The sequence below is a fragment of the Cyprinus carpio genome, unplaced genomic scaffold, assembly GCF_018340385.1.
Source record: "Cyprinus carpio isolate SPL01 unplaced genomic scaffold, ASM1834038v1 S000006694, whole genome shotgun sequence".
NCBI classification, from domain to species: Eukaryota; Metazoa; Chordata; class Actinopteri; order Cypriniformes; family Cyprinidae; genus Cyprinus; species Cyprinus carpio.
Genome location: NW_024879306.1, coordinates 1,210,004 through 1,237,638, shown reverse-complemented (window position 1 = coordinate 1,237,638; position 27,635 = coordinate 1,210,004). Strand labels below are relative to the sequence as shown.

At 38.0% G+C, this 27,635-nt stretch overlaps 2 protein-coding genes and 1 pseudogene across 4 annotated transcripts; 2 read left to right on the top strand and 1 right to left on the bottom strand.

Annotated features, from left to right (window-relative positions):
• Positions 1-10,837: 10,837 nt before the first annotated feature.
• On the top strand, positions 10,838-19,165 carry LOC109101558 (calcium-binding protein 2-like). 3 transcript variants are annotated; one of them, XR_006159729.1, is made up of 8 exons: positions 10,838-10,956; positions 11,789-12,037; positions 17,427-17,457; positions 17,550-17,681; positions 17,890-17,999; positions 18,073-18,220; positions 18,335-18,416; positions 18,952-19,165. XR_006159729.1 is itself a non-coding variant. In XM_019114917.2 (7 exons), the coding sequence occupies exons 1-7, from the start codon at positions 10,870-10,872 to the stop codon at positions 18,358-18,360; spliced, it is 783 nt and encodes a 260-aa protein (XP_018970462.2). In that variant the 5' UTR covers positions 10,838-10,869; the 3' UTR covers positions 18,361-18,520. The 3 variants fall into 3 exon arrangements, 2 of the variants coding, with proteins under 2 accessions (XP_018970462.2, XP_018970465.1); XM_019114917.2 differs by lacking the exon at positions 18,952-19,165 and having other exon boundaries at positions 18,335-18,520; XM_019114920.2 differs by lacking the exons at positions 10,838-10,956; positions 11,789-12,037; positions 18,952-19,165 and adding an exon at positions 15,832-15,918 and having other exon boundaries at positions 18,335-18,520.
• Positions 19,166-20,384: 1,219 nt separating this feature from the next.
• LOC109101559 (beta-crystallin B1-like) lies at positions 20,385-23,175 on the bottom strand. The gene is made up of 6 exons (XM_019114922.2): positions 23,126-23,175; positions 22,677-22,774; positions 22,470-22,588; positions 22,255-22,387; positions 22,035-22,177; positions 20,385-21,062 (listed from the first exon to the last, which is right to left on the bottom strand). Exons 2-6 carry the CDS (start codon positions 22,767-22,769, stop codon positions 20,891-20,893), a joined length of 660 nt encoding a protein of 219 aa, XP_018970467.1. The 5' UTR covers positions 22,770-22,774; positions 23,126-23,175; the 3' UTR covers positions 20,385-20,890.
• A 1,346-nt stretch (positions 23,176-24,521) lies between these two features.
• Positions 24,522-27,133, top strand: LOC109101906 (annotated as a pseudogene).
• The last annotated feature ends 502 nt before the right edge of the window (positions 27,134-27,635 follow it).

The window sequence follows — 27,635 nt, the reverse complement described above, 5'->3', positions numbered from 1 at the left end:
ATTTGTGAAGCCACAACACGCACAACCTTGAGGCGGATGGGCTACAACAGCAGAAGACCGCACCGCGTACCACTCATCTCCACTACAATAGGAAAAAGAGGCTACGATTTGCATGAACTCCCCAAAATTGGACAGCTGAAGACTGGAAAAATGTTGCCTGGTCTGATGAGTCTCGATTTCTGTTGAGACATTCAGATGGTAGAGTCAGAATTTGGCGTAAACAGAATGAGAACATGGATCCATCATCCCTTGTTACCACTGTGCAGGCTGGTGGTGGTGGTGTAAATGGTGTGGGGGATGTTTTAATGGGACACTTTAGGCCCCTTAGTGCCAATTGGGCATAGTTTAAATGCCACGGCCTACCTGAGCATTGTTTCTGACCATGTCCATCCCTTTATGACCACCATGTACCCACTCCTCTGATGGCTACTTGCAGCAGGATAATGCACCATGTCACAAAGCTCAAATCATTTCAGATTGGTTTCTTGAACATGACAATGAGTTCACTGTACTAAAATGGCCCCCACAATCACCCAGATCTCAACCCAATAGAGCATCTTTGGGATGTGGTGGAACGGGAGCTTCGTGCCCTGGATGTGCATCCCACAAATCTCCATCAACTGCAAGATGCCATCCTATCAATATGGGCCAACATTTTTGAAGAATGCTTTCAGCACCTTGTTGAATCAATGCCACATAGAATTAAGGAAGTTCTGAAGGCGAAAGGGGGTCAAACACAGTATTAGTATGGTGTTCCTAATAATCCTTTAGGTGAGTGAAGTTTTGATAGCGTTGATAACGTTTCTGACAGATAATATCATTTTTTGTGTTTTTTTGCGTTTTAAAAAAAAAAAAAAATATATATATATATATATATATATATATATATATATATATATATATATATATATATATATATATATATATATATATAATAATTTTATTTTTTTTTTTTTTTCATTTGCCTTAACGAATACGAATGTGATATCCTTTCAAGCAATAACATGTCCATGGGCTCTTTTGATTTCTGCCAGTTTAAGTTCTGACAATTATTGCAGTGTTGCCAGATATTGTGTTATGAAAATAAATAAAAACCCGAAAATAAATAATAATTCAACCAAAAATGACTTCAAATCTTTTGTTAGATATGATGAGTTAAGATAAGATTAACTTCCCGCTCTATTAACTTTCTAAAGTAGAAAGACACAAGTCCAAAGACACTTATATTAACTGGATCTGGCAACAGATGCGCCCCGCGCCTCCACTCAAAAAAAAACTCTCTCAAGCCTCTGCTAGCGTCTCGCAGTGATCATTTTCATACCACTGGCGCTAATCATTCTTGAAACGGTCTTAACTTAATTATACTTTATACTTAAGTATAATTATACTTAATTATAATTATAAAGCCTACGTTTAAATATCATTGCTGAAATAGGCTACAATGCATATTTATTTATGCACTGGATGCACAACACAATCGCGAAAACGTCACAATGACAGCAAGAGCTTTCATCATAATAGATTTCTCACAAAAGTATTCCTGGAAGTAATCAACCTTATATGTGCAACTTGTTGAGGGTCATTTTAGGGAATAAGTAATTATGTAACATGTTTCTCACTCAAGAACCGTTGAAGCTGAAACGAACAGGCAGAAGAGTACATCGCTGCTCAACTACCCGTTATCTACTATTCCCCATTTCATCAGCATCATGGTAGTCTGTAATAACCATGTTAGGCTAATAAATGACTATTCAGAAGAGATTTGTAACAGTTTTTAAAAGTTACAGGCTATTAAGTGATGTAATCATTTAAAATACAGTTGACGTATCTGAAAACTGGCCACGTTACTATATTTTAGAATAACATATACCATTACGGTTCCGAAGCAATAACAGGCACGAGTCCAATATGTTTCTTTATATTTATAGGTAATATTTACATGTTATATTGGAAAATAATATTTATTCATTTATTTACACATCATTATTTTTTAACTTACTTTACTAGCAGTGAAAGGCTCAGTAATGATAAATGTAGTCAAATCTCACAAATCTAGCCTCAGTTCAGATCCTTCTCTGTTTCATATTATTTTGGAGAAATGTGTCAGTTCTAGATATACTGCATTCTCAGACACACCCCAATCAGTTAACACAACCTACTGCCGGTCCGGTCAGTGAAATATATTCACTGAAGAACTTGCACAATATATTTATCCAGTTCAGACACAGTATTTGTTTTAGCGAATAGCACTTCCCACCTTGTCATGAGGCAAACTGTAAAGTATTATTGAAAATCAATCATATGAAGGTATGGCAGGATTAAACACAGATTGGTGATGACTCCTACTAGCTAAACTGGCTAAACCTAAAAAAAAAAAATGGCAGCCCTACCTTCATGTTTCAACCTGCTGGAAAAACAACTCTTCCTTTCCCACCCAATCAGTATCACACCATGTTCGATTGCTAAGGGCCTGAGGAGATCTGCTCCACCTGAGTCAGGGTTTTCCCAAGGTTTTTTTTTTTTCTCTCTCCATTTCTGTTACCCGTCAAGCTGAAACTTCATATTACGATTATAGTGACCAAAATGATCACGGTTATCAATATTAATCACATGTGCTGGAAGTGTTCAAGTACTCACACTGCTTTGTTGCCCTGTGTCTTGTATCTTGTGCATCTCCTTTGTGAAAAATTAAGTACACTTTAGCATACTTTTGAAAAAAGAGTAGGCCTAATTATGATAATTATGTCTTTTCCCCAGTCAGCTCTACAACTGCATGAATAGCTCCTCGTGAGAAGCTGTTGTCCTGGAATGTGCTGCTTATGCTGTACCATGCATTGCAATTGCTGTTGAGTGTCCACTGCGCTTAGAGATGTCGTCTTCACTTATGCTGAGCGTTAAACAATGGTAAAATTGGAGCTCTATAGAGAGCTATGTCTTAGTTAATGATCCACAGGGGAATCAAGATTCACAGTGAAAGCTTCGACCTGACAGCTAAAACCAAAGACTACACACAATTAACACACTAAAAGAACATCATCAGTGAGCTATGTGGATATCTTGACTTTTTTCTTTCTTTGGCTTGTGTTCATATATTGTGAAATTAAGGAATGCCACAATCCTCAGCACAACTCTAGCCCCCGTGTGGACAGCGTTAGTCTTGGACTTAGTATTAGTCCTGGAATGCAAGTAAGCATTGAATTTGATCCTCCACTAGGGGGAGATAAAACAACACACACAGTCATCAGGTTTTTAAAATATCTGGAGTTCATGCATCTAGAGTACGTCTTCCTTTAATACAAGCTGAATTTTAGGATAGTCCTGAAATTCATGTAAATTAATGTTTGCAACTCGACTTTTGACTAGGTTATTCTGATTAAAATAATTTGTAACGATAATGTTTTTGTATTAAATAAAATGCAAACAAAGCATTTTCACTAATGATCTCAGTTTTTTGGGAGCCCAGCGCAAAAACATTTTATTTTACTTTCGGAATGGGTGGTAATGTATTAACGCTATGGCACATTTATGCCATGCATCAGAAAGACTAAGAGGGAAATATAGCTACTGGGTCAAATTCTTTACATCAGAGATTTGGGGCTGCGTTTGTCTCTTAGAAACTCGCTACGAAAACTCTAAATGTATATCGTAAGTAAGGAATAATTGACGCACGGGGCAGTTGAATTATTAGAAAAATATGCACACCTGAGGTGGTGATGCGGCCTTTCAAGACAATCGATCAGATGATATATTTAAAGGGATTCGTCCCTTTAGTAAGTAGGATTATTTTATTTCTTCCGCGCATCTCATCCAACGCCTCTTTTTTGCTGGTTCCAAAAACGTCATTTTAAAGCTGGTAATGGAGGCTTGAGCCGTTTGATAGCATTCTAATGCAGTTATTAATGAAGTTATTAGAAAGAAAGCGAGAGAGACACACACACACAGAGAGAGAGAGAGAGAGAGAGAGAGAGAGAGAGAGAGAGAGAGAGAGAGAGAGAGAGAGAGAGCTTGTGTGAATTAGACTACCTCTGTGCGTCCCTCAACAGTGTTCTACAAGCAGCGTAAATAGCGCTTTTATTACCACATCGCTAGTGAGAAATGTCCTGTGTGTATTTACTTTCGGAAAATCGTCTCTCATGTTGTTGTTTTTGTGAGTCCTGTAATTTTCCGTTATTACAGTTTTACTATGCGAAGTCATAGGAACTGTAATGCGGTCAAGAGTGCTGGCTGGAACCCACGTTCGCCGTGCGTTTCCCAGAAAATACCTCAGAAACATTTGTTCAGATCAGATTCAATGCATTCAACGGCCCCCAAGAGTAGTATAACTAAAGGTTATACCTGTTCTAGGCATGTTCCTCGAACTATACCTGCTTAAGATATACTTCCTTATGTGCGACGTTACCAGGTTCTGTCCATGGCGGTGGTGCTGAATTGGTCGATATGTTTTTTATACAGTCTATGGTTGATATCGATAGCCTCGAGAATCGATTTATTCATTTTATGCACGGGGTGCTTCACTGCATTATGTGAGAAAGCGGTGTTTCTTTATAAAAGAAGGGTTGATTTTAAACTAAATACACGGAACTCCTTCCTGTATGCAACGAACTTTGCGTAAAAACTTTTACTTTCCATTCGCTTTGGCAACATACATCACGTCAGGGAATAATACCAAGAAAGAAAAATATATGCCCAGAGCACCTCCCAGTGGTCACTACCTAACATACACCAGGGAGAAAAACCTACACAAGACGACATGCTTAATAATTGAAGCAGCTTTTAACAGAAGAGAGAGAGAGAAAAAAAAACAACAACTTGGGCCCTACACAAGTCCAACAGAAAAAACATTCAGGTAAGAGTGCTCGTTTACCACCTCCACAACCAGGTTCATTGGTGCACAACAGCCGCCATTAACGTATTGTTGTGTAAATCACTAACTTATATTACGGATGAGCTACTCAATAAGAGTGCAACGAAACGGGAAACATATAATCCCAAAATATACTATTGGTGGAGAAAAAAGAGAGAAAGAGGCTCAATGACACTGGGTATGTTAACTTTCGAATTTCTCTACTTTCTTTCTTATATAACTTTCGGGTACACAATGTAAAACTATAACAAATAATCAACTTAAGATACATAAGAAACGACCTATAAAGGTTCTGAGCGTTACGAAGGTTTGAAAATGCAGCTTGGCTCAGTGTATCACCATTTAAACCTCCACTTGGTCTTTTGCACTATATTTGAACTGATGTCTAGCTGTGTTTGGTGAAATCAGTTTTTCTCTCTGTTTTTGTACGGTGGGATAAGTCTGAACTGTAACAGAGATGAACTCAAAAACTAGAAAGCATCTACAGGAGCACATTTACTGCTCTCATAGTGGTAAATCAGCAGGATAATGATCTTTTCGAGAGTCAGACATGCCCTCTGATGTTACTTCAACTAAAACGGACAGTTTCATCTGTCAAGCATGTCTGGGGGGCAATATATAATCTCTAGCCCTGAACAATGACACAAAAGAAAATAATCAAATCACTTTGTTATTATTGGTTGGTCATGTCTTTAAGAAACTTTGTTATGGTGTGCTTTTCTAATGAGAAAAGAACACAAAATATTGTTCCTGTGGGCCATGTAGAGCATTGTGTTAACAGTGCAAAAGGCTATGTGGTCTTCATCTTAGGAAAACACACATACTGGTCAAAATGTATAGTCTGAATGCACTGTAAATCGTCGTTTGGATAAAAGCTTCTGATAAACGATGCAAATACTATTAAAATAGTTGCGCTTGAAAGTTAAGTTTTTAATTTTTTTTTTAAGTGATTTCATTTTGAGTAGCTCAAACTAAATCATCACCATATATTCTGTAAATGATCCACTGGAAGGCAAGTTTTTGTAGTAGAACCCATGTGCAGTTTTTTAAAACAGAAAAAATAACTAAAAAATACAACAAAAAAAAAAATAATAGTCCCAAAAAACAAGACTGGACTTCTGACTTGTCTCAAAACATGAACAAGTGATTTACCAACAGTGGTTACACAGACAAAAGGGCAATGGTAACATGAGGCTATATGAGACTAATGAGTAAAACAAGACACCACCTGAGAACTATCAAGACAATAAACCAATGAGAATACAGAACTGAGAAACACGACTTAAAACAATCGTTCCCATTACATAGGTCACTTCAATGCTAGCGTGATCGTCTCCGTATGGGAACACCCTTTGGCGTGATCTAATGTCTGAAAGCCCCTGTACCATCCCCGCCAATCCTATTGGCCAAATACCGCTTGGCACCGCTTTAACTCACGCGTACGCATAGTATACCTGCATGGCGCGCTATATTGCTCAGATTTAATTTTCCTTAGGGAAGCGAATGCAAATTCTCGTGCCCCAGAAAGCATCTTGCGTTCTCAGCGACAACTTCTTTGAGCAGTGTTCAACGGCCCTCGTGGACGCGTTGAGTAATTGGAAATGTAAAGAGCCATGAAGCAGGTTTATCTTGGCAGGGGATGCTCATGGAAGGTGCGTTGTGTGCCTGCATCATGCGCAGGTGGCGCTTAGCGCGCTGGGTCGACTTGTCCCCACTGTGGACAGCCTGCGCTGAAAGTTCTGGCGCCGGGGTAGAAGTTTTCTTTAAGGTCACCTCCGCATCCGGCCCACTACCCGTTCGCTTCCTGCAGCTGCCAGGCGCCACATGAGGCAATGGCTTGGGCTTACGTAGTGCGACTCGGACCGTGAGGACAGTGCTGCGCTGGAGCTGTTCCTTCCATTCGCTAACTCTCCCCCACTTTCGAGTGCAAGAAGTCAGCAGAAACTTTGTGGAGCCAGTTGTTTTCGGGCCAATCCAGGATCTACGGCCCCCAGAAGCCTGCAGTGCAATTTCTTTCAGCCGCGGCTGTATGATCGATGACCTAGGCCCAACCTCAATCTAAGCTGGGCGACCGTTTCCTAACTAGTCGTGCACCTGCTCCAGCTCTGTAAGCCCCTCCCCTTCTTCCCGGACCTCCATCAGGAGGTTTGGGATCCTGGAAGCTTAGCCGTTTTGGCGTGCATCCTAACCGCGCAGCAGCCCATGATTTCGACCACCATCGCTGACATGCGGGCTGTGGTCATGCAAACGATGCCGCCAGTGGAAGAGACCTTCAGCTGGACATTTGGCGCCAAACTCAGTCGCAGCTTAGAAGTCTCGCCCCCTCCTCCCGTCGAAGGCGTGTTGGAGTCACGTTCGAGCCTCGTCGGAAAGTCGGCCGTTCGATGGGCGGGATGTGCGGTTGGCGCCACCTTTGGCTCCAACCTCACCAATATAAAGAGGAAAAAGATATGTCTTTTCTTATGCATGCCAGATCTCCCAAGGGCCGGACTGTTTGGCGATTCAGTCACCGCGGTGGTGGAGAAATTCAGGGCAGCGAAGCCCAGGCCCAGGGAAAAGGAGCGACGTCAGACGCCAGAGGCGCGCTCACGTTCATTGTCTTCACACCGCCAATAGGGCACCCCGCGGGAAGAGCTATCACCTATGGCACCCCCTCGTAAGGATTGGGGTCCTAGGGCTTATACTACACCGCGCGCCAGTGGAAAAGGCTGGACCTGAGCTTCAGCAGCTGAAAACCTCTCGTCCTCAGGCCCCTAGCAGCGCGTTCCTGATCCTTCTGCTGTTAGTCAGGGACTGTGCCCTCCACTAGAGAGTGTTGTTGGACCGCTAATGCGCCATCCAACCCTTCTCACTGCAGTCTCCAGGCTCAAACATACTGTCTCACCGCAGAATGTGACTCCGAGCAGCATTGATAGAGCCGCATGCCGAATTTTCGTTCGAGTGCTCCCCTCAGACACTCTGTGCACTTCAGCCTTCAAGGTTCGAGGGACTGCCCAAGGGTCTGCAAAGATGGTCCGTTTATGACGGCCCACAAACTGGCGCCCCGTTGCTAGCAGCGGGGCCCGATGTGCATCCTGTTGGAATAAATCCTGCCATAAAAACGCTTCAGGATCCTATACAACCTTGACACATGCATTTTCCGTTCTTACGGATGCGGGGAGCTTTTCGTGCTAGCATGCGGAGACATCAGAGCCACAGGCGGAGGTCTTGAGGCCATTAAAGCATTTTCGAGCCGCATGGGAATGCTTGCCCGGCATTCTGCAATGGGTACTATGCACAATTCGTATTCACGGATACACCATTCCAGTTTTGAAAAGGCCAGCCTCCTTTCTGTGGGATTTTTCTCAATCGTGAGTTCAAAAGGAAACCACAGTGCTAAGCGTCAAGAGGTGTCATCTCTGCTGAGAAAGGGGCTATAGAAAAAGTACACCCCTCTCAGACGGAATCAGGTTTTACAGCTGATATTTTGTTGTGCCCAAAAAAGATGGCGGCTAATTGCCAATATTGGATTTTCTGCCGTTTGAACCTTGCAATCAGAGCGAGCAAATTCAAGATGCTGGACTGTGAAATCTATTCTGTCTTAGATTCAATGGTGGACAAAAGCCAAAGGATTTCACCCCGTTGTTATCCGCATAGAGCGATTTCGGTGACACGGAGGTGATAAATACAGCTTTCGTATGGAATCAAGATAGCAAGTAACTTCTGTGACTGTGTCTTGTTTCATCATATTTATTTTCATATAAAAAGCAACAGAACTGAAATTATATCATGTTTATTAGCAATATTTTAAAAGTACTGGCTACATTGTTCAAGCTGTTGTACCCCAAAAGATACTAATTTTGGTCCCTTTTTGTCTGTGTGGTCTGGATGAGTGTGAGATTTCCCTGGCCTAAAATTGTGTCCCAGTCCGACCCAGATGCGAACTGTTGGACACTGCTATTATTATTATTATTAGCAATTTTTAAAATTCAATATTAATATTATTTTTTAATTATACAATATCAGTGCATCAGATTATTTTTAAATGACAATGTTGTATAAATTTAATTTCATACAGCCAAAAAATGTCAAGAGCTTTGCAGTTGCACACACCAAAATCTTGTTTTTTGGGGGCAGATACAGACTTGATGTCTTTGTACACTATTTATGAAATGTACATGGTTGTTTTCAATAAGGGAAATGGATAAAAATGAACATTATATAAAATTCTCTATAGCAGGCTTCAACAGATGTATGTTGCTGTATAAACCTTATCAAACAGATTATTATAGCAGGGTCCTATAACAGAAAACATACCATGGTTAGCAGCTGCAACAAAATATGTGCACATATGGCATTGAATATATATGACTGATCAATAAGGAATAGATCCCGTCTACTTTACAAGATCTAATTTTCTCTTATTTGTTATTTATACCCAATTACCCCTTTCCCTACCCTTTCAGTCTCTCTTTCTCCCTTTATATCCCTCTTTCCTCATAAGTTTTCCCCTAACATTTGATAGATCGCAATTAGAATCTTTGTAACATCCAGAAAGAGTTGTTACTCAATCCTGCAGTTTTACATTTCGGTTATGTCATCAGTAAATTGCATCCTCTCTTCTCCCCTCACCCTGAGTTCACTGTGTCTGACAGTACAAATACTCCCGTTTTTTTACTCCTCTTTCATTTTCCGTTACTGAGGTTTCTCTTCCTCCCTGACTAAGTGTAGCTCTTTATACATATATTATTACATCAGTGAAGTTGACAGAAAGAGGAAAAGATTTCATGCTATAATCATGGAATCTGCTTTAAATATCAAGTTTAGGATAAAACTGAGCAGAGTAGATATGTTGGGAAATACATTTCAATGTACTGATCACATCTAGAAAGTTTAATGTTGAAATAAGATAGGGGACCACAAAATGTGGGCACATAAACTTTATGCAGTGAGGTCACCATGGTTTTATGTCCCATACAAATCTGCAATGAGATTTTATTACTCAAAATTATTGATTTATTGAATACTGCCACAGCACATAACTTGGCATAATCCCAACTTAATTGCATTTTAGGAATTTTAAGTAAAACGTATTTAAAGGTTCTAGTGTAAATTAACATATTTCACATTTCAGTCACACGTATGCAACTTTAATGAAAATTTTCACTTATTAAAATTTTTCATGCTTAGACATGTTGAAAGCTTGTTGTTAAAAGTAAGAGTCCACATTTACTTCAATAACAGAATCATAAGAAATAGAGGTGATTGTTGTGGCATCAGATAAGAACAGATCCAGGTTTAGGGAATAGAAAACACAGTTTGTACAGTATAAAAAACCATTTGGCCTATGGAGAGTCCCTGTAAACCACATATACAGTGTATATTTGTGCGTGTGTGTGTTGTGTGTGAGAGAGAGATTTTCATATAAATCCTTTGTTGCTTTTTTACTGCTGATACAGAAACCCTTATCTTACCAATCCAATGCACTTTTCTAGAATACAGCCTGCAACTCAGACAGAAAAGGGCAAAACGAAAAGATAAGGAGAGAGGTATCGGATGGATAGTAGTGTCACCTCCAGTGAATGTTAGAAGGCCAAAAAGCAGACACGGTATCCTTCAGTCTTTCTTTGCCCTCCTGGATAAAACACACCTGGGCAGGGAGAAGGATGACATTCTGTGGACTTGTACAGAGGAGCAGATGCTAGAGTCTGACAGAGAGAGAGAGAGAGAGAGAGGCATCAGTATAGACTGAAAGATGTAGAAAAGCAGAAAGAGGTTTAAATTGATTTCTTTTGGTTTTTAAAGAACATTTACCACATTTGCCACATCTTGCTAATTCAGCTTGAGTTACTGAAAACAGTTCTGAAAAATTCACAGGAGAGTAACAATTGTAATTGCACGGAAGAAACTTCAGATAGGCCCATACTGGGAGGGGTAAAACAGGTGTTGTCTTACTGTGTGTGTGTGTGAGAGAGAGAGAGAGAAACAAGAGGAAGAGAAAGAGAGAGCGTGCCATTGTTGCAGGGATGTTCATGATTATTCGAGAAGGATCAGCAGGAGGGGCAGGTAGTACTGGCGGCATGAGCGCTCCACCAGAGAGAACAGCCAAACAGGTAGAGTTGTACATGTGCTTCTATGTGCATTTTGTAGACATTTGTCTTTAAAATATTCAGTTCTTAATATAATCTGCTTAAAAGGCAAAGTGAGTCATTTTGTAATGGTTTCCTTTATTCCAGCTTAATATGTACAGACAACTATACCTAAACCATTGGTAGACTGATTTCCATGTAAACTGTAAACTCTGACACCATCATGAGCATTGCCCTGGGTTTTTTCTTTCCTTTTTTGAGTGCACTGACCAGTCTGGCACAATAACATAAATTTGGGGGTGGGGCCATCTGTTTGTCCAACCAATAGAAGACAGAGGAAATTTGTTCAGTTAACCTTTTTGAAAACAATCATTATTTTTGCAGTGCAGCTGTAGACTGAAATTACACTTAACTGTTAAGATTAAAGTTTAATATGTAATTTTGCTGGATGATTAGTAAAATGATTTGTTGTGAAGCATGATATTTATATCATCAACATTACAGTCCAATTTGATTGGCTGAAGGGCCAGTCACACTATCTTGTCTTGTTCATCATATTTGTTTTCATATAAAAGCAACAGAACTGAACTGATATCATGTTTAGTGTCAGAAGTGTCCGTTTTGACTGCGCTTATTTCACTCCTCCCTTCACTGCAGCCCATACTCTCACCTAAATTTCAGGCGAGGCTAGGCACATTTCAAACGAGTCTACTCTGATCAAACCTTATGTGTCCTTCACTCCCATTATGCAGATTATAATTGCAATTATGGTTATAATTAGCTATGTAAATGTCCCCAGTTGCTGATTAATCATCAGCTTGGTTTAGGATGTCTGACCTCCTGTGTCTTCTGACAGGTCCAGGCCGCAATCAAGAAGAAAGTGGAGAAACAGAGAAAGCAAGTTGAAATGGGTGTGGTGGAGGTATTTAACAGTAATTCAAGACCTAAAATGGGACAGAAAAAGAATCAGCCCCTCCATCCACCCAGCAGAAATGGAGATGGTGAGGAGGAAGATGAGGAGGAGCCTGTTGAGACTGGGGAACAGAAGGAGAAGGAGAAGGAGGAACTCAGCCTCAGACCCATCGTGGATTCTGTTTTTGGCCAAGTAAGAGCACACAATTCATATCACATATGCCAACACATGCTGCCATTCCATGCCCTTCTACCTAAAGCAGTCTCACTGTGATCCAAAACTACCTTTTTTTTACATTCTTTGTTGTGTTATTATAACCAAAAACTGCTTATATACTTAATAGAACTAGAGTGGCTTACATTCAAACTACTGAAGGCCCATACCCGGTCTTTAGTCTGATGGGTATATCCTTGTCCCTGCTCTGTTTGCTAACTATGTTGATACATGATACATGATACATGATACAGACGATCCCTTGTTGAGCTCTGCCAACTCATTTATTTTCTATTTTAAGTGACACTCACTATAAGAGTAACTGTTGATCACAGACTTGAAAATCTTGAAGCTCAGAGTCAGACCCAATATTTTTTTTGATTAAATGTTATCATATCTCTTATGATATTTGACTAGGCAAGGCAAGGCTTTTTATTTTTTTTATTTCTAATATTTTTAAAACACATTTGACCAAAACAGTCTAAAAACGTAAAACAATCAAATACACACTAAAAGAAAATACAAATACAACAAAAACAGATAGACTTGCCAAGAGAACACCCTGATTAATAAAATTACATTGATCCAAAAGCCAGAGATAAAAGATATGTTTTCAGCAAAGATTTAAACACACTCAACATCGGATGAAAGTCTAATGTGTAGCGGCAGATCCGTTCCACAATCGTGGAGCCGCAACAGAGAAAGCCACAATCTCCTTTAATCAGCTGTGTATTTCACCTGTATGGTACCCTTGGATAAATCTAATTGTGAATGCAATGTAAAAATGTTTTCAAAAACAAAGCATCATGTTATCTAGGTGTAGTTTAAGTGATTTTTTCAAGTCAAAATTTTATTTAAAATAATTTCACTGTAGCAAAGTCAAGCTGATAAAGTAACAGTGCTATTTTAGTGTTATTAGTGTTAGTGTTTTTTTAGTATCATTCATTTTTTTTTTATATTTAGTAATTTTTGTGATTTGGTTTTGTCAGTTTTATTGGTTTTTATCAAGCATCACTAATTCAGGTTTAGTTTTTTTTTATTTTTAGTTTAAAGTTAAACTTACTGTAGTTTTAGTTATAACTTCAGTTAGTTACAGCATTTCTATCTTTTGTTTACCTGTTTTGGTTATTTAATTTTATTTCATATTTTAGTTTTAGATAATGGTAATACATATCATTTAGTTTACTATTCAGTCATATTTTTAATTGAATGAAACCAGTTAATTTAGATTTACCACATGAAGTAAATATTTTTGGTTGCCTGGCAAAACATTTTCTCATTTTTTTACAGTACCATGCTTTTTTAATATATTATGTTAATGTTTCTGGGTGTCCCAGAGCGACTTAACTTCATTAGCAGATAGGTGGTTAGGTGACGGTCAGGCATGAGATAAACAGGTTAAGGAGCTGTCCTAACAAGCACATCTGTCCCCTTGTGGTTCACCCGCTCATGACCTGGTCTTAGCCTTGTGGTGTTGCATTCCCACACTAGGATAACCTTGCATCCAGTGCTAATCACTTGATATTGAGCTTGAATCACCAGCAGTGAGCACACAAGAAACCCAATCTTGCCCACTCACCTTTCTGGAAGAGGGATCATTGCTTGTATTGTCATAATTATTTAATTGGCTTGGAGACATAGATAGCTACATGCTAATTTAGATGATGCATTCACTGAGTCATTGCCTAAGCCGTGTATTAACGTTAGATTTGTATTTTACAATTTACATTTGCACAGTAATTACCATTAGAGCATTCACTGAAACTCTATCCATTAGTTTAAGTCACCTAAGAATGACGTATTGTTAGATAAGGATTAACACATAGTTTAGGTTGACTAGTCTGACATCTTGTTATCTTTAAGTCAATGAATAAAGCAGGAGATTTGAACTGGATATGTGAGTTACTCTCCACCGAAATGGGAGGGTAAGCAAAAGAAAAGGGAGGATAAGTGTTTTATTTCAAAATCGATTTAATAATAAATGAAGTCCCCATTACACATATGGCAGTCTTCAAAAACAAGTCTCTCAAACTACTGAGAGGTTTTATCTATCATCTCGGGCCAGTTGAACCGTGGGAACAAATTAAGGTGTTTTTTAAAACCAATGCATGAATTTTTAATAGATTCTATATAGCTATTAACAAAGTTTTAAAGATAGTAGTTTAGGAAGGAGCTTTGAAACAATTTGATGCCATGGACACCCAAAATAGATGATTGTGAAGCATCCACTTTCTAAAACATATAGGCATATTTAGATTTTCATATACATGTAACGGACCCCACTTGTGATGTGTGTTTATAAATACAACTTTTTAATTTGTAAAATTAAATCAAACATTTTAAATATTAAAAATAGGTTTTATTATTTTATACAATATAAATCAAAGATTTTGCAGACTGACAGTACCTCATAGATCCCACTACTAAACTGTCCTGACATGTCTCTCTGTCACTACACACTCACTACACAAACACAGCTGGGACTCCAGTCCCACAATGCACTGCTGCTCATAGAGTGACCTCGTCTGATTTGATTCTAATCTTTTGTGTTGGCTTAAATTCCTCCTCATACACACCACACTTGTGTCATGATGGTTATTATTATACACTATATTATACAATAAATAGTAGCATTCATCTATTTGTTGAACTTTTTTTTAAAACAACAAACCATATTGTTGGCACAGAAAAACATTTTAATACTTGAACATGTATTTGTGTGGATTAGAGTAGATTATGGTTCTGACAGGCTGGAAACACAGGGCAATGTCACTGGGTTTTACTAAAATATGAGTGCGGATTAAACAGCAAGTCTCTGTTTATCTGCTCAAAGGTGTGTTCTGATTAGTCCAGGATTATCACACACACAATTTTAACCTCGGTGTTGAAAAGACGTAATCAATTTCTTTTTTTAAACCTCCTGTATTCTTCATCTTCGTCATACTAATTTTACAAGCTAAGAACGATTTCTTAGTGGTCTACTTATAATGGCTGAAATATCTGAGACAACTAATAAAAATGATCGCAAATTATATTCTGACTACAACAATTTGAGTAAATTGTTCAGCTGAAAAATTTACATGAATTTCAGAATGTCTTAGTATTTGCTTTGTCTTTGTTTTGCTTTAAAAATGGACTCCACAGGTTTGGCTAAAGCCTGATGATCATGTTCGCCAGCAATAATTTAATGATATTTTAATGTTGAGCAATACAGTGTGAATTAAATTTACAGTTATTTTGCACAATATGTACTTCAAACTCTCTGAAAAAGAAAAATATTATCAAAATGGATAAATATCGCAGATTGATCGACCACTGCCGTATTATTTGTTTCTCCTCGAATCTCCTTGTTCTCTTTTTCTCCCTCTCTGTACATCATCCCATGGCTCTTCGACTTTAATCTGAAATAGAAAGGGGGGATTAAAAAAGCTTCTCATTTTCCTCCTCGTCTAATTCTCACCCTCCTTACCACCCCCTCCTACTCCGCATCCCTATCTTTCAGCTTGCAAATGAAATCCTTTGCATGGGACTGCAATCTGTGAGGGAAAGTGAGTGGATATAGGAAGAGAGGGAGAGACTTGGAGATGTATTTTAGCGAGATTTATGAAGATTACAAGAATAGGTAAAAGTATGCTTGGGTTTATGAAACAGTATTCTTTGTATTTTGCTTTTGCTTTGTCGGATAGTATAAGAGAAAGGCTGAGATGAGAAAGAACGCAAAGTTTGTATAGATACATTGTGTGTCCACTCGATAAATTAATTATATAAAAAAAGGCAGAAGAGGAGAGGCGGGAATCTTCACTGAGGACTAAGGCATGGGAAACTGCACCAAACCATCAATGAAAAGCAAAATTAAGAAGGTAAGATAAACATATTTAAAGGTCAGGGCCTATATATCGGGGGTCTGTGTGTTTGTGTTAATTATAATATTCAATTAAGTGTGGGAGAGGAATCATACTTCAAAACTTAGATCTATTGTAAAGATAGTAATCAGTATTTCAGTAAAATTATAATACTTCAGTAGTTTAAGGACATGTCAAACAAATTGACTAAACTGTGCTTAATTAGATTATGTCTCAAGTAAAATGTGGCCCCACCCTAAGGGTGTGGCAGAGGGTAAAGGGGCCGGGCCAGTAGTGCCAGGGCCCCGCCCACTTGGAGAAGCAGATGGAGAAAATGAAGTAACTTCTGAGTTTAAGGGGCCTCTGAATGCACTAGTCCAAAACTGCACCATGCTGCATAACATCGTTGGACCAGCATGCATCTTCCTAAGACAGGGCTTCGCAAAGTCACAGCTCGTATGTACTATGAAAAACTGAAAACACAGTGTCTCAGCATCTACATTCTCCCCTTGCATTCATCCAAAAGATCATCAGAGCTATTTCAGCAGTTTTCTCATCATCGTTGTGAATCATCCACATTTCACTCCCTCCTCTAGTGTGTTGTAAAAGATCATGCGGACAGTTGAAAAAAAGTAATTCTTTATACAACCTCAAAGTTGTTAAAAAAGCTGTTTGCAGGTTTGTTAGGTTAAAGCATAGTTTGGCTGCCATAAAAAGTATGCTACCACTCAATAGTTGGGGAACAGTATGATTTTATCTCATACCTCTTGGAACAGTTGCTTCTGGTCCTCAAATCTGAGTGGCTTCTTCATTTTTACATAAACATATCTGTTACGCTGAATGAATGACAATGGAATATTATTTCACCCATATTTTGACATTTTATTCTCACAAAAAATCTATCTGAATTAAAAATTAAGCAGCACAACTCTTTTCAACTGATATTTACTGTAATATTTATATATAAATATATAATTGTATTTATAAAAAATGTCTCTTGTTGAGATGAATGACACATCTTAACAATGCTTTGTATTAAAAAGACATGAGGATACTCAGTTAACTAAAGGATTTAGCACTGGATTTGTGGCATATGTTATCCACCAGTTTATATGAATGCATGTGTGTGTGTGTGTGTGTGTGTGTGTGTGTGTGTGTGTGTGTGTACTATATGGTATTGGGTATTATACATAAAGCTGTAAATGGAAAAGAGAATCATCTGTGAGATTTTCTCATATGGCACTCTCTGGACAATGAGTTGCGTCTTTCTCTGAGTTCTCCTCAAGTTAAACCCCCAAATCTCCTTATCTCCTTATCAGGCAACTTTCACTGTGTAATCTAGTGACTACCCATTTCACTTACCAGTCCTCAAATACGCATTTTGCCCAACTTTCTCATTTCCACATCCCCACCCATGTGTTTTGTTTGAGTCTATTTGATGATTCAGAGAGAGATAATGTCAAACAGAGACATGTCTTCAAATGCATCTGTGTTTAACATCTTTCTTATGTGTCTTAATTTAACAGGACAGGGAACTGCGGCCAGAAGAGATAGAAGGTATTCACAGAAACCACACACCTCACATAAGAGTCAGATCGGAAAACAACCTGTTTATGCATTTCATCACCTCTATCCTTGTGTTCATGCAGAACTAAGAGAAGCCTTTAAAGAGTTTGATAGGAACAAAGGCTACATCAACTGCAGGGACCTGGGCGAATGCATGCGGACGATGGGATACATGCCAACAGAGATGGAACTCATTGAACTGAGTCAACAAATAAGTGAGTTACATCATCCTTCAGAGAGCATTTATGATCTGTGTGCCTTCATCCAAACATTATTGTACTGTATTATAGTTTAAATGTCTGAGACCATGAAATTTTTTAATTTTGAAAACATAATTTATAATAATAATTATAATAAAATGTAATGTATTAAATTAAAGAGAAAATATATATATTTGAAGTAATATATTCCTGTATTTTATAGGTGGGGGTAAAATTGACTTTGAGGACTTTGTGGAACTCATGGGCCCCAAAATGCTGGCAGAGACAGCAGACATGATTGGAGTCAAGGAGCTGAGAGATGCCTTTAAAGAGGTAAACACACTCACTTACACGTACTGTGCTAACAGCACCAGTCAGTGGCCTTACTGACAAATTACTGCTGCAGTTTGACTCCAATGGAGATGGGCAAATCAGCATCACAGAACTGAGAGAAGCCATGAAGAAGCTAATGGGGGAGCAGCTAAATTCCAGGGATATTGACGATATACTTTGTGATGCTGACCTCAACGGGGACGGACTTGTTGATTTTGAAGGTAAAGGAATGATGGACAAATAATGACATCTTTCTTAACATTTTCAGTTTACCTCACTGAATATTCTTTTCGGTTTACTTTTTTGTTTTTGTTCTTCCTCACTCAATTTTCCAGAGTTTGTGAGGATGATGTCACGCTGACGAAAGCCACACAGAGAGACTTTATTTTCATCATGAGACTCTAAGAGGGACATATGGTGCAGCAATCTGAATGTTTTCGATAGCCTATGCCTCAAGAGATACAATTTGTAAAAAATGATTTTTCATTTTATTTATTAAATAAGCATTATTAAGCAAAAGAGCAGTGTCTCATTTCAACAGAGTAATGTTGTAAATGTATAGTTTCAAATATATATTTGTCTGATTACAAGTGTATTGAATTTGTATAGTGTTAAATTTTATATATATATATATATATATATTATATATATATATATATATATATATATATATATATATAAACATTTGGATTACAGTGGTTTGTAAATTACTTGTTTATGCCTCTTCTTCTTAAAAATTACAATGTTTTATCTAATATAACTTTTTTTTTTTTTTTTTTTGGTCTGCAAAGGTCAGAAATGGTAATGTGGCGTGTCCAGTTTACTTCATTGGTATCGTCTGACTGAAGGGTTGTTGAGATCCACTGACAGACTTTAGCTTTCTTTTGTTTGTTTGGGCACACTTACCGGACCCTTGGGCGTTTGACGTCTGACTTGTCTTTCTTTCTTGTAGAAACGAGTGGTTCCTGCTTACGTTACTTGTATCATATGACTCTGAACTCGGACAGAACGGTAAGCTATATGACAGACAGAAGTGCACTTCTTTTCAGTGTATTTAAAAGAAATGTAATCAAACACGTCATTTTGCATCGTTTGGACCAACGCTTCAGTTTTAGAAACACTTCACGATTAGAAATAGAATTGGTGGAGTGCTTTATGTTTGATGGCTAATACAAGAATGCATGAGGTGGCTACGTGGATGTAGGCTATGCTATGTCTTTTTTAAGCTCACAACATGCGCGTCCTTGAAACTTTGTTTTTTTATTACAGAAAACCCTATAGAAGGCGCTCTGTCTGTATAGGCTACTTTTCTCTCTCTTTAGCCATCACAACTTTGACTGGGCCATTCAAACCAGCGATGACAGGTTGGTGTACGTGTCTCTCCAGCAGCGGTCTGGAACATTTTCAGAATAATGACAGACAGTCATAAACTTTATTATAGCGTAGGCTATTAAACTGAAAATGCCCAGTGATGATTTAAAATAGACTAGCAGAATTTTTTTTTTTTTTTTACCATTCTACATTTAAAGGGTAACTGTTGTTTTATTCGCCTGTATTTATTTAAACGAATTAACTTTTATTTGATATATTTAGCCTTTATAGATCAGTGATGTAAACTCATCACGCGCGTTCTCATTCAGTGCGCGTGGAAATACCGCCATCTTCTGGCTGGGTCTTAAAAAAAAGACAATGTTTTGCTCACGTGCTGTTCATGGAAACACTAATTCAAAAGTTTTATTTAACCTAAATCTAATCAGTATTCAGTATATATTTATATCAGTTAGATGCAGTAATGAACGGGGTCCACCGGCGGCTCCAGGATATTTTGTTAAGGGAGCTACAAACAACAGTGCAACAGTTCAACGGGGATGCTAAAAACGAATTAAATTGAAAGTAATGAACGCCTAAGCTTCAGCTATCTAAATAGCATGCCACTTTTTTATACACAGCAGCTTCGAAAAAGGCATATTTTGCTTTTTTTCTGTGGTATTAACTTCTCATGTACCACTGTTATAAGTAATATAACTTCTTATGCCAACTGCCAAATATAACACATACAAATTAATACAATTTATGAACGCACATAAGAACAGAGAGAAAGTAGGTTTTTTTTCCTTTGAATTAATGAATGAATGATGCATTTAGGCTATATAGTGCTTTTTTGTGTATTGCTGTACAGTGCGCTTTACAATCCTGTGGGGGATCTCTCCTCTTTTTGTTATTATTTTATTATTATTATTATTATTGTAAGCCTACAGCAAGTAAACTGACATTATATTTCACAAATGCACCATTTTCCCCTTCCTATAAATTCAAATTTCATTTATAAACCCCTTATCAATATATACAAAATGATAACATGACACATTCACAAAGACAAAAGTTTGGTATCAAGCTTTTAGCAATTTATTCAAAAGATGACCAGGATTCTGTACAGCAGGCAAAGGGAGATGTCTAGGGCACAGGAGCTTTCCTCTCCTCATCCCTTTATCTCTCCCTCTCTCTTTCCATCCTCCTGGGGAAAGGGGGATGTGAGCCGGGGAAAGAACAGATGACAAAAAAATTAAATTATGGAAGGAAAAAAAAGAAGCCATGCAGGAGAGAAAGAGAGGAGAGGAACTAGGGAGGAAGAGGGAAGTGTTTTTATTGGTGTCTCCGTCCCAAACAGAGACACTCAGAGGCCTGGGAGAATCACAGCACCGCTGGGCTTTAACAGCTTGACAGACCCAGACTGCAATGTGAGTCAGGGAGTCTGTCACCCCGAAAACATCTGCCCCTTCATAACGGCAACACAGGGAAGGTGCAGCCTCTCAGACGTCTCTCCTCCTCTCCTTCCTCTTGTGCCCCTCTCCCTCTGCTCCACCTCTCCTCTTCCTCTCCTGGTCTGGCCCTCACTTGCTGGCCATGGTGTAGCAGCCGTGTGGGTGCCACTGCATGTCACGGATACGCCTCACAGACTGAAACTGAGGGCAACGGGCACCATACTCGTTAAAGTGTCTGTATTCACCCTTCTCCAGCAGGTACTGGCTGCCACGGTATCCAGGGTACTGATAGCCCACCCAGCTGAAGGAAACAAAGAGGTTAGTTTGTGCACCCTTGATACTGTACTATGCATTAACTCAATTTTAAATTTAAACCAGGGTTATTAAATCTAAAAACATACAAATATTTTTGTAAATAAAATATTTTTTCAATATATTTTTTCCATTTTTTATTATTTTATTTCAGCTAGTTTCCAAGGCAAAACTTATCTTTTTCATTTAGTTGTACTGAAATAAAATTAATAAAAACTATATAGACATTTTTTAAAAAACAAACTAATAAAAATGACAAAACACAATAAAGTTATGAAAACTTTGAACGAAACTTTTGAATGAAAATGAAAATGGATACTATAAATATAAGCTAAAACCATAAAAAAACATTTTCGTAAAAATATTTAAAATTAAATAAATAAAATAAAATACTTTTTTGTTGCTTTTTTTTAGTTTGCACACTCTTGACAAATAAACTACATAAACTAATTTATCTATTTAAACCAGGGTTATTATAGTACACTAAAATCATTAAAATAATATTTTCATAAATACATTTTTTTTTACAGTATAATTATAATATTTCAGCTAGTTGCCAAGACAAAATTACCCTTTTTTGTTTAGTAACTTGATTTACTAAAATAACTAAAAATGAAATAAAAATTTATAAAAACTATAGATATAAAAAACCTAATATAAATGACAAAAAAAACTTTAAAACTTTCAAAACTTAAAAAAAATATACAAATAAAAAGGAAAATATACTAAAAATATAAATAGAAAAACAAAAATAGTATCTCAATTATGCATCTTAAGCATCTTGTGCAAGATATGTTAATGTTATATCTATCTATACTATCTCTTTTACGTATTTCTTCTAGTTTACAGTTTAATAAGTGACAGCCACGTTTGTCAGTACTGACAAGCTTTTGGGATCACCACAAGCACACAGAGGTTTCATCAAATGAAACATCAGGGGCTAAAGATACTGTGCACTTACGTTCCACAGCTGACCATGATGCTGCCAACTCTGTCGGTGAATCCGTAAGAGAACAGACTAGGAACGTCATCATCCATGATCTCCATCTTGCGGCCCTTGTACTCGCCCACCTCATACAGGCAGATCTTGTGCTTCTCAGGGTCCTGCAGGAGAAAACGCAATGAATGCATTGCGAAAGCATTCAAGTAATGGGCCTAAAGTTGTGAGAGTCTTTACACACCATTCTGACGGGTCTGAAGGAAAGCAGGTAGTCGTTCTTCTGGCAGTTGCTCCAAGAATCCCAACGAGGATACTCACCCTTCTCCAGGATGTACATCTCACCACAGAAGTTCATCTGCTCAAAGCCCACAAAACTGCAGAGAGCACATAAAGAGGTGAGTGAGATATGTTATTCTTTTTAAATCATGCATGTTTAATAGATGCAGAGATGCTTACGGGCCACACTCCACACGTAGAGAGCGAACTCTGTCCATGCCCATTTCACAAACATTCATGCACTCAGCGTTAATCTCAATCATGCGTCCCTGGAAGTTCTCCTGGTCGAACACATACATCTAATGGAAAGATAGAAACCTATTATTAACATTTTAATTCGATGTTCAAGCAGACATTCACATGTGTATGCTTATCTGAAAGCTTTACCTTGTAGGACATCATGCCCATCTCAGACTTCTTGCTCTGGGCTGCCTTGCCGTCGGTCTGGGAGGCAGTCTTTTTTTCTCCACTGGAAGACATGGCACCTGGTGTAAAATGAATAATAGAGAATTAAAAGAAGGAATATTCATATAAATGTTATATAGCTCAGAAATTAGAGATAAAACTGAGATTGAGAGAAATGAATAAAGAAATGGCAGGGCTGACTGCTATAAAATATTTGATGGAAGAGAGGGATGAAGTGTTTTAGGAAATGAAAAAGACAAAAAAAAACAACATAAAACATAGGGGTCTTTGGGGGAAACAAAGTGGTAGGGGCAAAGGGAAGTGTGTTGGTGTTGATGATGGTAATGCAAATCAAAACTTCTTGCCTCTTATACTCTCCAAGCTGTTAGGTTAAAGTTGAATGTGTATGTGTGAGTGGAAATTCTGCTTACCTGTGTTCAGTGAGTGTGTGTGTCCGTACCCAGGTTCACTCTGAGAGTGTTTGCATCTGACTGTGCTCTCAGCTCTTATACCCTGGCGCTGAGTCTATGAGGATTACACGGAAACACTGAAACATGCCGTGTTCAGCATACTTCACAGAAAAGAAGCCCCTCATCATCAGCACAGAGTGAGAAAAAGAGTATATGTGAGAGCCAAAAAGGAAAATAACTCAGCAAACGAGTTCCAACTTCAAACATATCACCACACAAGCTTCAACATTTAAGCCTAATAAATAAACAATATGGGGGAAAACAATCTATTTTTAGAGAGAGTGAAATTGAACTAATAACTGAAGGTGACCCTTTTTTTATGCCACTTTACCAATGATTTAAACAGTGTTTACACAGTTTTTATATTATCAGTAACATTTTGGGCTTAGGATGTATCATATATTGTAGCACTGGGGAGACAAAAAAAAAAAAAGGATTTAATTATTAAAATTAAAATATACTTTACACTTTATACATTTGTGTTATCCTGTACACATACACAAAATATGGTTGTTCTACAAATCATTATATAAATAAATAGAGTAAATAATAATTATTACAACAACATGCAAAAATCTAAATTAAATAAATACAATATAAATGTATAAAAACATCCCAGACAGCATGCAGTGTCGGCCCAATCCGGCCCGCATTGATTTCACGCGGGGCCAAATCTGGGCCAACACTATTTTGCTGTCTGGGATTGTGCAACAGAAAACATTAGTGAACAACATCTGTTAATTTAAGATAACTATTGGGTGAACATGCTCTCCTTAAGGGTCAGTTATGGATTCGACCACGTTGATAAAGAAAAGTAAGACTTTCCTTCACATTACTGCACATTCAGTGCAAGAGGGGATGATTTTTTAAAGAACTGAAACTAATTGTAAAGTTGATTTGGGTTCAGCTGATATGTATTTATATTTTATATTTTGCTCCAACCATTAATGTCCCAGTGAAATTCAGTATGGGTTTATTTAATCACACGTTGTAGATACTTTTATATTTGGTCTCCCCAGTCTTGAATGTCACCCTTGCAGCAAAAATTGTAACTTGAATGAAAATGTAACTTTTCTCACTGGAGCCACAGCAGGTCAGATACTTTATTTCAAACCCACACTCAGCTGGAGCAAGTTCATTCAGCTAATCCCAGTATTTTGCGCGCATTGTGAGCAGGAGTGCTGAACCATACTGGGACCAAACCACCAAACCCCCCTGTGCTCCCACCCAAAACACCCAAAACCACTAACCACACAATCCAGCTAACAACACCAAAACACCCAACTGAAAGCACTTCTATAGTATGTGCTGAGCTGGCGACCCTGGGGTCTGTCCCGCGAGCCCATCAGAACGCGCTTCACGCGCACCGCGCGCACAATAGCGGGTGCGCGCACGCTACGGTCGGTATAAAACCGAAGCGCCAGGTTCTCCGAAAGCTCCACGCGAAACCGGCGTTAAGGCGTGTGCCACACTCGAACTCAGTGACTAAAACGGTAAGATCCCAAATGACATCTCACGGAGCTCATGGCATAATTATATATTTATTATGGCCTACTTTACAAACATCATTTTATGGCCACATTATGCGAATGGTTTTGATTTACATAAATCTAACAATTGTACTACAATTTATTACTAAAATATCAATTTTATTAATAAAGTAACGAATTAATCTAATATATCAATTATTGTTTGTTTTAAGTATCTTTTTGAAATCTTTAATGATAAAGAACAGTTTACCTTTATTACCTTGTTTTGTTTTGTTTATTACTAACATATAAGTGTTATTTATTTGACTTCATTTCACAATTTGCAACTAATATCAATCATAATTATTATGGTCTGTTTTTTTTTTTTATTTTTATTTTTTTTTAAGATATAAAGATGTATAGGTTTACTCGATCTGCCATGATGCAGCCCATGATCAACTATGGCATGGGAATGGCCCCTTTCTTCAAGGTAATATGCCATTAAACACACACACACACACACACACATATAATTAAACATAATTAAACAATATAAAAATAATAATATATCATCCACAATACAACCAAAAAACAAACAAAATTCATTCATTTGTTAGAGGAACTTTTGCGTGTATATTATAGAAAATAATAACTAATAATTCACACAAGACACTACCTGTGGCCTAGGTGACTGTATTTGAGCAGGAACACTTCCAGGGAAAATGTCAGGAATTCACCTCAGAATGCTGCAACATCCAGGAGTGTGGCTGGAGTTGGGCTTCGACAAACATCCGTTCTATTCGCGTTGAGAGTGGCGCGTGAGTGCCTCCATACAGTATACTCTAGGGAGATTTCAGCAATGTTTGCCCATGTTTGACTGGATGTTCTCTCTCTCAATAGCTGGGTGGGTTATGAGCACCACGACTTCCAGGGACAGCAGTTCATCCTGGAGAGAGGAGAGTATCCTCACTGGGATGCCTACAGTGGAAACCTGTCCTACCACGTGGAGAGACTCATGTCTTTTAGACCTGTCTACTGTGCTGTGAGTTATTCATTGCCTTTCATATACTAGAAATCATAAAGGTATACAGTATTTTGTGCTGGCTAATATGTATATTTATTTCAACAAGTGAAAGTCTCCATAACAAGATTTTAAGGAAAAAAGCAAGTTGCATTTGGAGTGGTCAATGTGATCTCAACATAGCAGCCCTAATAGGTCAACAGTTTAGATTGGCTATATAGTTTATATCATAGATATGTATATGGTAGATGCCACATTTGACATGTCGACCCTGTCCACCATCTCACAATAAAAATCAAGTTTGTATAAGAGTTTTGTCCAGTCAATGAGATACCCGACAAACAGCAGCCTCTGGTTGTAAAAAACTGCTGAATTTTAAATTCCTGAAGAAATTGCATAAAACTTTCACAGGTAAGGAATGTGGTGGTTTTGTGTTTTTAATATGTATTAGCTCAGTATTACAGCTTATTAAACTATAGCTTTTATTTTTAATCTGTCTGTTAATATGTCTATTTAGCTTTATTTTTATTTCAGTTCTAGTATTAGTAATTTTGGTACTTTAACTTAAACATATTTTATTTCAGCTAGTTGCAGAGGCAACGTTTCAAATTTTTCATTAAGTTTTTTTTATTCTTTTATTTCAGCATTAATTTAATTAACAGAATTTTTTTTATAGTTTTAGTTAACAACAACAGCACTGATATAATCACTTGAATATGTGGATATTTAGGGTTAATCTCTCTCTCGCTCTCCTCTCAGTCTCACCAGAGCAGTCGCATGACCATCTTCGAAAAGGAGAACTTCCTGGGCCGCAATGTGGAGCTGTGTGATGACTACCCTTCTCTGCAGGCCATGGGATGGTGTGGTCCTGAAGTGGGCTCCATGCATGTGCAGTGTGGCGCGTGAGTCTCTTCTCTGTATTTTAATTTTCTCTTTTTGGCACAGAATTACCTAACCCTCATTTCTCCATCTATGTGTGTAGTTTTGTGTGTTACGAGTTCCCAGGATACAGGGGGAAGGCAGTACATCATGGAGTGTGAGAGGCACAGCGGAGACTTTCAGCACTGGAGAAACTGGGGTCCCACAGCCAGACCCCTCAGATCCAGTCCATCCGCAGAATCCAGCACTAAGAGCTCAGGCTCACCGGGGGACACTTCACCGATCACCCTGCCGCCCGACAAACACACTTTACATATACACACACTCACACAGTTTTTCCTAATGAGTGTCTTTTTTATTCCTAGGAACACACACATCTACACGGCACACATACCATCATATTTTACATGAGGGTGCCAATCACATTTCTGACTATGACTGATGTCAAGTGCTAAACAACACCCTCCCGAGGTGCTCAACACAACCAATGCAAATCAAAGCTTAGTTAGGCCATATCCCCGGAGGGGGACTGGCTGAGAGCTCAGAACAAGAACATCACAGACAAATAAATACTTAATAAATAAATTTGTGTTCACTTCAGTGACTCAGTTCTGTGCAGTTATTGTGTGTCAGGATGTGGGATACACAGAGTACGTTCATTTCATTAGAACCAATTCATAATCCAGTTCATTATAATAATGACATTTAATGACTAGCTTAAGAAATATACAGTATTACACATGAATTGTTTTCTTCAATTTATAATAAATCACTGCTGATACTTCAAATTAAAGCAAATCTGATGAGTTTCTTATATGTTCATATTGAAATCTTTGCACTTTTTGTGTGGTTATTGTTATAGGACAGTCAGTAATAGAGAAGCTGTGAATCTTTGTTGATTCAAAGTCAGCTTTACAGAAAACCATTGTTAATATTTTTAATATCGTATTATCTTCATTCCTTATCTGCATTTAGAAGATTAGACCTGGGCGATAATAAAGTTTATATTTTCCATCATACATCCAAGCAGTTCAGATTTGCTATGTAGTATGTACACCTTTATGTCATGTACAGGATGTACTTATACATCCAACATTTAATA